Genomic DNA, 12112 nt, shown 5'->3' with positions numbered 1-12112 from the left:
CTCTTAACTGGTGCCTGTGTTATCTCGCACATACTCATTACCACACAGGCGTAAGCTACAGCTGCGCACTTGCAGGAGATACGTAGAATTCGGACCGTGGAATTTCGCCCGTACCGGCTTACACACTATGTGAAAGACCGCCCTACATCGATACCGTATTAAAAAATGCTGGTTTTAGCCAAGCCGCATGGACGTGTTTGCATGGACGAATCGAAATCCAGGTGCCTCAGGGCGGTTAGATTACCACCTCACCCCTTGGTTTTAAAGGAGCTATAGTTGACTGATTTGGGCACTTCCTACCAGCTCGGCCATGTCATGCGGTATCGAGACACAACCCGACGACCAGTAGTCAGTGCCCGGTCATACCACCTGCCAGAGCCAGGCGGATTATGTTGAGCTCCCAACGCCAAAACCGAAGCCGACATCGGCGCAGGGTTTCCTGGAGACCTTCAACGCTATTGCGCTAATAGCGGACGCACGCCGCCAGTCAGGCTTTATCTGTCTGATCTGTGGCTTACAGTTTGTTTTTGAAAACAACCCTTGCCCATAGTTGATGGCTGTTTTTAAAGTTTCTCGCTCGCAGAAAAATGCAACAGTTAAAGCCCACCTAAACGGTCAACCGGCGCACTTATGGAGGGCGGGCGATAAATGCTTCACCCCGAATAATGTCACGTTATTGTCAGAGTCGAGGATGACGTTCACATGTCTATAATTAGTTCCAGGCTTCTTTCCAGTGAACAAGGGGAAACTGAGACATCTGTCTCCCGTGGTTGATCAGGCGGAAAATTTAAATCTTGAGTAAGTGGGAGAGAGTAGCGGTTGCGTGAAAACACCTGGTGGGAAGGTCAGGGCAGTTGGTAACCTTCGCAGTTCCTGTGTCTATCATGTCTGGCAGCGCACGGTAGTTAAATAGTCATTGGCTTTTATGACCCGGCTCAGTTCAGTTCAGTTCAGTCGTTCAGTCGTGTCCGACTCTTCGTGACCCTATGGACCATATCACGCCACGCTTTCCGGTCTCTCACTATCTTCCTAACATCACATAACTTCATCTGCAGCGCCTCGAGGATGCCATCTAACCATCGCGTTCGCTGCCTACCCTTTCTCCGGTGACCCTCAACCTTTCTCAACATCAACCCGGCTACACGTCTTGTAGCTTCTGCAAAACGGAGCGACAAATTTCAACGACGAACTTCAGAGTCGCATTGGTACTCTGAGACGGTGAGCAAGTTACAGCGCAAGTTAAGAGGCCAGCTTCATGCTTCTAAAGGACATCGGAGAACAAAGGCACCCGGCGCACTGATTCAATGCATAGTCGCCTGCAGCGCACACTAGGTGCACGCGTGCTGGCCGAAACGCACACGCTGGGGAAACGGACCGAAAGGTCTGCGCGTGATACACGTCGTTTGAGATACTTGTGGAACTCACCGCATGAAGCGATAACGATCGAAACGCAAGCTGCGGAGCGCAATCAAACGAGGAGGAAGTGACACCGGCACGCATCGAGACCTTCTGACATTCTCACATCCGCGTATGCATGTGGCCCCCGCGCACCACCGAATCAGGTCTCTCTGATCCACGACGAGACCATCGTTACCGAAACCCCACTCGCACAAGCCGCCCTGCTGTCCGGAATGAAGGGACAGTTTGCCCCGGCATGCATAAATCAATTTGTTGCCCCTGGATAGGCGATGCGCGCCGTGTGGCAGACAAAAGACCTCGCTCGCTATTTGCGGCAACAACGAGGGGGACTCCAGTGGCCTTTCACATGTGTATGCGACGGGCCACGCGGAAGACTCCTACGCAAGAATAAACCTAAACAAAAGAGTGGCGTCTGCTGGCCGTGTACCGCGGGCTGAACGTGCGGCTAGCTGGCAGGGCTCGCGTGTGGACAACGAGCTGCCTCAGGCGTCGGTGGCTATTCTCAGGGGATGAGGGGGTGCTGAGGCTGCTCAGTGCAAATAGCCTACCTAGTCGGGGCGCAGAGAGATGCGAGACGCCTGCGTGTACGACTCTGCTAAGAGAATAAATTCGGGCCAGCATATAGGCGGCCGCTTGTTTGTACGCGCGCGATGGATGCGCCAGGCTGTACGTGTGAGCCTGTTTATGTCTGCATAGGCGAGTTTCGTTTAGAGACTACGCGCCATTCGGCGTGAATGCTCGCTTCGGGTACGCGTGCATTCCACCCCCACTTTCGGCCGCTAGGGTCACGTGGGGGTCGACACGAGTGGGCTCCGGAGGGCCGCTTCCTTTTTTTGCTTTCTTTTTTACTAACGCTTGCGCGATGTGAGCTCATGGAGCAGATTCCTGAAGCGTGTACACAGGCGCGTACTCGGGCAGCGTCTTCGTATAGCTCGAATTTGACTGGGCGTTCCTCGCGCTTACAGGCACTCATTGCTGATCTGCGCGGTGGGCACAGCTGTGCAGTTAAGAGCGACCTCGTTAGAGGAAGCCAGCGAAGCCGGCAGTTGAGGCAGCCACGACTACCCCGATTGCGGGCCAGTCGAGAAAACGGCGTACAGGCGTTCTTGCGATCGCATGCCAGATAGCCTCATTGACGCGTGCTGAACGCACCGCGGGAAAGGCGAGCACGAGCCTCGAAAAAGCAAACGAGAACGTGTTACTTAGTAAAGTGACCTATCGGCGGCCCGTCGGGAAGAGTTCGAGAGAGAGCCGCTCCAAAGCATCAGAACCGTCTACTGCAGACTTGAACAACGAATGTATATTTACAGCGGCGGCATTTTTTCTTTACTTCCAGGCAAGCGATTTGAGATGTTCATGGCATATTGAAACGTAACCTTCCACGCCCCAAGACACACACACACGCTTTCACACCCGCACACTGGGGTGTTATTGTTTTACTTGCCTTCTGGGCACGTGTCTCAAATCGGACTGCTGCCTATGTGCGTTCTCGGTCTTGTTCACGCTCTTTGAGGAGTGGCATTTCTAGCCGCGCACGGGAACTTATTAAATTAAAACCTGCTTCTGCACGTACCACATTGCAGCACTGTTGCAGGAAGATGCGCATGCTTACAGTGATTGAGAAAGTAAGCGTGCGAGTGAGTTAAGTGAGGGAATGAGCGTGCGGGCATGTGATTACCGTTACAAATTGCATTGCTGATGGTCTTTATCGTTATGCTTTCTCTCGTCAATTTTTCTATCACAAATACGCTTCAGACTTAGTTTATACTTCAGAAAAACACAATGCGAACAACAGCTTAATTCCGGAAGATGCATCCCGGTCTGTAATGCAAAATTTATGTCCAGATAGCAGCAGGCGATGTTCAAGTATGTTACTAACTTGAACAAGTGAAATCGGTATAGCATAGAACTTAGACGTAGGGCGCACACAAAGAAGAAGCAGTAGGATGGAAGCCGAAATGGAAGTAAAGATGAACGAGGATGATGTTGGTGCCTCGTTCGGACTCATGCCGAAACCAGCTGCAATCATCCAAGCGTCAACCTCTGAGTGCCATACACACGCCACCCTTGTTCGTATGTAGTTCCAATAGCTTAATTTAGGCCGTACGGCTTAGAGTAAGCACAACGTTATGGTACAGTTCTGTTACTTTACTTTAACTATCACGAGAACGTTTTATATTGCTTTTGAAAGATTACTTTAGCCGAAAATTCTCCAGCTTGAAATTTGCCCATCTGTAGCTGCTGAAAAATTGAATCCTTATTTTTCGCGGCTTGCCTTGGAATATATAATTCGTCGAGTAATGCATCATTGCTAACGTATTTAAAGATCGGTCTTCATCAAATGCTACGCCTTGTAGTACGCGTGTATGTGAGAACTGCAGCCGTTATGACTTTTATTTGTCTCCTCAATCTGCGCTCTTGTGTGAAGTCACAAAAACGAAGGTTTCTCGCCTATACAAGCCGCGTCCGTTTAGCGAGAGCTTTCAGAGTAAGAGCTACTCTACTTCTGCGCTCAAAGCCCCATAAAACACTAGCCACACAGATACCGCTATGCAAGCCGGAGAGTTTCGTATCCGCGGCCTGCAAAGGAGTCTTGTTCTCGGTTAATTGAGGCGCTTTTATCTTTTTCCTTTGAGCGCGATGCGTGCTCACAGCTTCCAGCATCGACGCCCCCTTTGTATCAAAGCGAACAGCTCTCATTATTCACATTTCCGCGTAAAATAGGCCAGCGCGACTGAGAGCGTTCCCTTTAAATTGCTTCCGCGATAAAGAATGACACAGATCTCTATCCAGCCAAGACGTTTCGCGTATGCGCGTGCCAGCGTAAGAGCAGGAGTAAAATGAATGGAAACCGGAAAAGGGACGCCAACTTTCATTCCTAAACAACGCGCAAAATTGCACAATCGCTAAATTTTGAACCAATAATAGCGCGAGCGTAATCCGCAGAGAAAGGGGAAGTAAACGAGCGTAAGCGATCCACGCATGCAAGCAGCCGTTCAGAAACAACACAGCACACGACTAAAGGTATTTGACAGTCATTTTGAAAGCCATTTTCACAACCATTTGGCCATATATAGCTCGCATCGTCAAGGAGCCCTCAATGCATGTGGGCATACACGAAAGATTGGCATGTCTTGGCAAGAACAAGCAGGCCAAGACGAGGCTTTAAGAAGCCAAACGTGTCCAAACGTGTATTATTTCCAGGTCTTTAAAAATACGTTGGGTCCTAGAGCAGTGAAACCAATTGCCGAGAGTTGTTGACAGTCGTGTGACCCGTGAAGATGATTTTTCAATTAGCACTTCATTCCTCGAGGCAAAATTAAAAAGCTGGCTAATTAACCTTCATTACGTTTATACCTCGGGATAATGAAAAAAAAAATAAATAAAAAAAAAAACAGCTCAAGCTAGGCCAGCTGATTCTCAACAGCCCTCATTTCGTTCCACTGGGACACGACGCTCTGCCATTTTGGAAAGCTTGGTTACATTTCCCTGTTACACCCTGCATATACATATGCGTTTAGCCTTTGAGAAGTGCAAATACTTTGGCTGGACAGCAAGCATCGGCGAGCATATGAGCGCAGAGTAGACAAAGAAGGTGATGTAGCGCTTGCGCCATTGATTGACGGGGCTCGCGGCGGTGCTTAGGTCGCGGGTTCTTTGAACGCGCACGCCTTTTGAAACCAAATGGCCAAAATGTGTGGAGCCACAACTCTGAGGGTGCTCGCGTTTTCGAAATTCTAAAAACACAAATCCTTATTTCCAACTAGATGCCTTACTGTAATATATAAAAGGTTAATTACCAGAAACCAGTTGATCAGCTGATCAGTTGCAATTTTTCGCTTGGTATCTGATGTCCGCCAACTCTGACACACAGTTGTGCCGCAGAAGCCGCGTTCGTACCTCGAAAGCTTTTCTTTTTTTTTTTTTAAATAGTGGCAGGCTTCTTATAGCAATTGATCTTAATATATTAAATTATTTTCTTGCCGCTCAGTCTAGAGAACGTGGTGGCAGGCATTCAGCAGCAGCAAAGCAACGGGCTGTGATGGATGCTGTCTCGAGGAAAAGGAGGCGAGGAGCTTTGTTTGCCTTGGCGACAGAGCTCTGTTATACATGCGTACCAACATTGAAGCGCATGGGCGTGTTTGCGTTTCGCTCCCACTGAAATGATGTGACATGCCTGGTAGTTGAAGCAGGACTCTTGTGCCGCAGTTAACAACCTTTGTAACGCCAGACAGTAACCGAACAGTGCGAGGTGACATCATATGCTGTCATGGCTGGCGTCATACATGCCTTGTCCTGAAGCTGTGAAAGGGGGTGAAACCACGAGAGTGGAGATCGTAGCAAACCATGTAGGCGGTGATCTTTTTTTGTGGATTGGGGGTAATTTATATTAAAATACATTATCAGGTTTACTAATGAATTAAACTAACCAGTGTTCGTTAATATTATAGTGAAACTTCAATATGACGCACTCCTTAGTATTTTGTAATCGAATATAGTCTAACAGAGCTGTAACGATCAAAACTAGTAAACTGCAAAAAAACACCACCAGCTTGCTTTGCTTAGGTCCATAACAAAATATATTGTATCCTGTAAATATAAGCGTGAATTAGTGCTGAAATTGCGGTCAGCTTTTCACTGAGGGGAGCAGAAGCCCAGGATTCTAGGACAGCTTTTAATAGAGATGCAACTGTAGGATATACTATATTACACTGTTATATGCAAGTCGATGAGGCATAGTCTAAGCTTCCGATGCGTGGAAAAAGTTTTGCTTTTAAAGTTTTTACTGCGGTTGTACCGCGCATTTAAAATTGCCATTGAAGAACAATTTGTTGCGTTATTGAAAATATAGTTGCGAATCAACAAGGGAATATTGGACGATACTTTTTGTGAACATATTGATAAATTAATGGCCTAAGCTTCCGAGGCGTAGCAATATCTTCCTTCTGAAGTTTCTCCTGCACTCACAACAAATAAGTCAGGCTGCCATGAAAAACCGATGGGGACGTTTTTTTTTTTCTTTTTTTTTTGTAAATCTGATAGAAAAACAAACCTTTTATCGCGAAGCTATGCAATATATGCAACGCTCACTGTCAAAAACTATTTCCCAGAAAATGTCTGACATTTTTGTGTGTGATCACAGTTACTATTGGCCACGCTGGTTTTCTTGAACTTTTTCCCCCGCGAAAGGTGTTTTTACCGCCATGTCAGATGTTCGAAGGCGGCAGAGAATGCAATGACGGTCGCCATTCACCTTTCATGGAAGACGGACCAACTAGCTCTGTTTACAAAATGCTACGTCGTGGATCTCACTGCAGTTAGAAAGGGCGGAAATCGACTGTGATGTCTATTTTTTACTGGAATGTCGCGAATTTGTTGTTTCATTACTGGTCATGGCTGTTGAAGTGGCGCAAGGTTGTTCAATGTTGGCATAAGGATAAATCGAATGCCTGGAATGGGGTTGCGAGTCCCTCAATGCGTTATATCTGTCCGCTTTAGCAACATTTTCTATAACATAATACGACGAAAAATGATTTTATAATATTCAAGTGGACCTTTCCAGAACTTCTTTATTCGGAGGTCTGATGTGCGGGCTGACGTTAGAACCAAATACTTTCCTTTTGTGGATAGGACTTTCGTTGGAAAGTATCGCAACCCGACTCTGCGTTTTGTTTATTTTCTCGCGGATACTGTGAAGCGTTCAGGCCTATAAGGGCTGCAAGTAGAGCACCTGCGGATACCGCGGAAAGGCCCCGTCGTTTTTCGCTACTGAATGCCGGGATGACAGACCCGGGCAACGCGAGGGCAGGAAATCATTAGCCAAGACCATAGTTCGTTTGTGACCAAACGTCCTGCGCGGACTGCAGGCCACGCCATTAGGGCAACCATAAGGCTGGCGCTGCGAAGAGCGTTCTGAGGGTGAACTGTTGTGTACGTTCCTTGCAGGCCGTGGCGTAAGCCGGAGAGCCATGGCACGATGTCGACACGGGCCTGGTCCAGGTTAACACCGCTGGTCGCATTCCTGGCCGCATGCATCGTCAGCACGCAAGGTGAGTTGGGCACAAAGCCCGAATGGCCCTCATTTTTCACGCGCATAGCACATGCGCCTGGGTAGAGTCAATTAAAGAAAAAAGTGTGACGCCAAGCCGTTCCTTGCACATTGGACCATTAAGTGTTAAGCAAATATTTGGCAGACCGAAACAGCAGACGAAAGCAGCCTTTCCCACAGCGCTGTCTGAACTTTGCACTTGGTTGATAGGGAGTGTTTTTGTTGCAATACCCTATTCGAGAGTGGACCTGCGTTGCACTACGTGTGGTGCGCTGCGTAACGTGTAAGAATCACGATATCTGTAGCTCTGTAGCTAGGAAGTGCGCTGATCCCTACCAAGGAAGGCTTGTACACTGTTTCAGGATGCGATTATCCTAATCTCCGGGTTGCACGAGCTCGGAACTGAGCTTGTCGCTGGAGATGTTCGTGCTGCGAGCACTATCTCTCGCGTGTGAGGATATAGGTGCACTTATACTGCTTGTATAAGTGCGGCTATATCCACAGCGCTTTCGTTTTGAAGAGTGCGTTGCAACTGGCTAGTTCTTCTTATAGCATGCACGCAGAATTTCAAACCCAAATATCAATATTTGTCTCGAGTTATTCGACCCTGCGACGAAAGGTATCTCTATAGGAATGTGCGGCTATTCGAAACATTCGAAAAGTGAATCGAATATCCTCGTATTGTCTTTTTCGAAAAGTCCAAACAGTGTACCTTCAAAACTATTCGAAACTATTGAATATCCACTGAGCGTTTCGAAAAATTGGCACTAGGTTCAGATAAGGCGCGCTGTTAGTATCTTTGTTCGACGACTGTTAGAAAAGCGTGGCCACAAAGACGCCGCGTACTATTCTGCAGCGATCAGCATGCATCCTATGAAAGGTTCAGCGCTGCTATGCGATTAATTTACGTGGTGGCGTTCATAATGACCACTGAGGCTGGAACGACGCGGCAGGGTTACAGCAAACTGCAAACCCTATCTTGAATTCCGACCACGGAAGTCATAGCTTAAATAAACTAGGTTTTCCTCCTCCTCGTCATCCGTAGCTATTGCCCGGCTCATGTATTGAGGTGCGGCTCTAGTCTATTCTCTTTATTCATGACTGGGAAAAGGTAATTTATTTTTTAGTATAGTTTGACGGTTATATAGTTAACATACTGAATTCGTGTTACGGCCCATTATAGTGGAGATCATTTTGAGCTAATATTAGAGTCGTATTTGATTAGGCTCTGCCGGGATTCGATTCAGTATTGTAGCTAATAAATTTGTGTCTGATTCTGTCTGCAAAATGGTTCGTACACCCCTAGTTATTCAGCAGTGATGTATTCATCGCATTCATTTATGTTTCGACAGTATCTGAGGGCCGAAATGTATCTCATTCCCTTTCTTCAACCTTGCAATTTGACATGCATTGTAGTACATATGTGATAAAAACTGCCTGTGGTGCCAGCCAGCATAGAATTCAATGCGTTTGGACTCAGAAGGCCTGTAAGCTTCTGCTACGCGTTTAGAAGGCGGCTATCCCGCGGAAACAAATCTGAATGTGCGCCATGATGCTCTGAGAGCGCACACTCCTAATTTGTCTTTCTCTTTTCGTCCTGCGTCCCATCTCCCTTCAGCACAGCGTTGTGTAGAAAGCAGGATGCTCAGCTTGTTAGTGCTTGTACATTTCTTTTTCATTCGTTCTCTTTCCTGCACACTGAACTTAAATTGTCTAGACGGAACTGAATATCGAATTACCCATGAAGAACCCTGCCCCGAAGTACCCAGAGCGATGCATTTTGGGCAGTTCATTGCTGATTCGTGCTCTAGAGTCTGTATTACATTAGACGAATGTAACGAAGTGTAGAAAATAGCACCTCGTTATTACGTGCATAGCATTCTGGAAGTGGACGGTCACTTACGGGCGGCTTCATTTTAGGTTGGAATGCCGGATCGGTTACGCTGGATTCGTGTGCATGGAGTGAGGGGGGGGGGGGGGGTGATAATTTTAGATATTCATATACCTGCCACAAACGCTCACCTGAGTAACTTTAATTATGACCAGGAGTCTAACTGTTATAGTTAAATAGCTAACATTTTGAATCTATTTAACTAGCTTGTTGGTTACAGCGATTCGCAAAACTTTTTCTATGCGCGCTGCTACATTGCCACAGAAGAAAAAAAAAATATGCTACAAATAACCTCCTTATATTATTTGGAAGCTTCGCTTTAACGCCCTAATGTTCAAAAAGCTTGGTTTCGTATGTGTGTTCAACATCACAAAGCGACTCGGGCTATGAGCAGTGTTCCAAAAGTTTTGCACACCTGGGGACCTGTAATGTGCTCTGACATCACACCATACTTTGCTTTTCGCCACCACCAAAAATCGGCCGTCGTTGCCGAGATTGAACCCGTTTAGCCGTGCGCCTCAACTCCTGAGCCATCGCGGCGGGCTGTATTCGAAATGTAAAGGCCGTTCGATTATACTTCAATATCGGTGGAAGAGAACGAAGAAGTACGCATGCAGTAACATCTATTGATTGCTTCCGAAGTCTCTGAAATTATTTAGTCGTTTGTCTGTCGGTTAATGCAGACGAAAATGTAAAATAAAATTATTGCTCCCGTCAGCTGCGAAGTGCGTGCTGTGTGATTCGACTGCTGTGATTTTGTGCGCAAAAGGATTATCAGCCGCTCAAATTCATCGGGCGTTGTGCCTAGTTTATAGACCTGTAATTATGAGTAAAATAAATATTAGACAGTGGTGTTGAGACTTCAAAGATGGCAGCACAGATGTGGATGACTAAGAAGCGGAGTGGCATGCCCAGCAGACCGAAGAAAACATTCAGCGAGTGGACCGAGAACTGCGATTTGATTGGTGATTGACAATTAGTGCTCTGCTAATAAAATTTCTCTTGTTGGGCGTGCCACTAATATCGCGAGTGATACGGAAAAGCTCATATGTAAAAAACGGTGCGAAAGTTGGGTGCTGAAAATGCTCACTGGCCAAGGCAAAGGGTACAATTATGACAACTTGACGAGCGTTTTTGGGCTGCTATCGACAAGAGGAGGATGACTTACTTTCCTGTATGGTTACGACCGCTGAGGCACGGATATCATACATCAAAGCAGAAACAAACCAACAGCCAATGCAGTCGCTGGATTGAACATGATCAATGCCAAAAAAAAAAAAAAAAGTCTAGCAATCTGTTTACTCGAGCCTGAAAATGATAGCTACCGTTTTCTGGGCCGGAAAAACGTTCTTTTGGTTATTTCATAGAACTGATCTAACAATTACAGCTGAGATGTACTGTGGAACGCTAATCAAATGGAGACGTGCAATACAAAATACATATGGCGAGGAAAACTCGCCGGGAGTAGTCCTCCCTCATTACAACGCACGTGTTTAGATCACTGATCGAACCAAGTAGACGATTCAAGTTTTTGGTTGCGAACGTTTTGACTACCCGCCATACAGCCGCGACCTTGCACCATGAATATTTACTCTTCCTGTACTTGGAATAGTGGATTGGTGGAGAACAATTTGAATATGACGAGAAGCTCAAGACCGCCGTTGTCAAATGGTTGAACTCCAGGGAATTGCATGCGGATGCATCAAAGGTATTGGTGAAGCGTTCCGAAGAGGGCCTAAAATTGAGCGGCGATTATATAGAAAGTGAAGTAGGTTTATATTAAACTACGTTCGTGGATAAAAGATTTTACTAACGAATATATTCTTATACGAGGAAATGGCCCTTGCTTTTCCATTATGTATATCATATTAGTTTAGTTTATGGAGTTTATAGTCTGAAAGTGTGTCAGGCTATGAGAGACGCCGTAGTGATGGGCTTCGGAAATTTCGGCCACCTGGGATTCTTTAATATGCACTGGCATCGCATGCACACGGCGCCTTGCTTTTGGCCTTCATTGAGAAGCGACCACCGCGACTGGAATTCGATTCTGCATCCTTCGGCACAGTAGTCGGGTGCCCTAACCACTGCACTACCGCGTCGGGGTTATGTATCTCGTATGTGGGATATATAAAAAAACATTTATCTCATATTTTTACCCAGCTTTATAGCGTCCTATACAAGAAGAATTTTTTGTTACTTTAATTCGCTCGAATCTCAGATCGTTTCATGGGTGCTATAAATGTTTGCCATCACCTTAAATTTGTAAGGACGGACTACGCAGTAGAGCTGTAGCAGCTAAGCCTGAATTGTGCCTGACGTCTGACGAAGAGCAAGTGCTTTGACCACCTGTTTGGATGATTTGAGATGGCGTTAAGAACAATTCATTAACGTATTTTAGACCCGTGCTGAATCTCAATATCCAAATAACCTCTGGCTCACTATATATAGGAGCAAGCTTTTACAGAGCGACGGAGTAAGGAACGGAAGAGTCACGCACGCAAGCACGCACGCAGTCGTTTTGTCGAAATTACCAGTCACCGGGAGTGCTGCTGGGCTTCGCAAAAGGAGACCTCTCATTAATTTTGCATGTAGGTACACGGCTTTGCCAAAAGTGACCAGGCTACACGGTTTGCTTCTCAATTGTAGAGTGAAGCGCTTATGCAAGCTTTGAAAATATTTAAGTATCTGAGAGATAAGGAGAGCCCTTGGCCTCACCTGTCAAGACATCTTTCAGGAAGTCATGTGAGCTCCAC

General features: G+C 46.5%; 1 protein-coding gene across 2 annotated transcripts in view; it reads left to right on the top strand.

The window, feature by feature from the left end:
* Cad88C (cadherin 88C) overlaps positions 1–12112 on the top strand; it is a 176444-nt gene that overhangs the window by 90231 nt on the left and 74101 nt on the right. For both annotated transcript variants that reach the window (XM_084588982.1, XM_084588981.1), the window contains exon 2: positions 7366–7469. In XM_084588982.1, coding sequence (XP_084445108.1) covers positions 7397–7469 — 73 coding nt within the window. In that variant the 5' untranslated portion in view covers positions 7366–7396. The remainder of the gene's footprint in view (positions 1–7365; positions 7470–12112) is intronic.

The sequence above is a fragment of the Amblyomma maculatum genome, chromosome 1 (assembly GCF_055883805.1).
Source record: "Amblyomma maculatum isolate TAMU_Amacu chromosome 1, ASM5588380v1, whole genome shotgun sequence".
Taxonomy (NCBI): Eukaryota; Metazoa; Arthropoda; class Arachnida; order Ixodida; family Ixodidae; genus Amblyomma; species Amblyomma maculatum.
The sequence above is the reverse complement of the archived record's forward strand: the minus strand, read 5'-3'. Positions and strand labels throughout refer to the sequence as shown.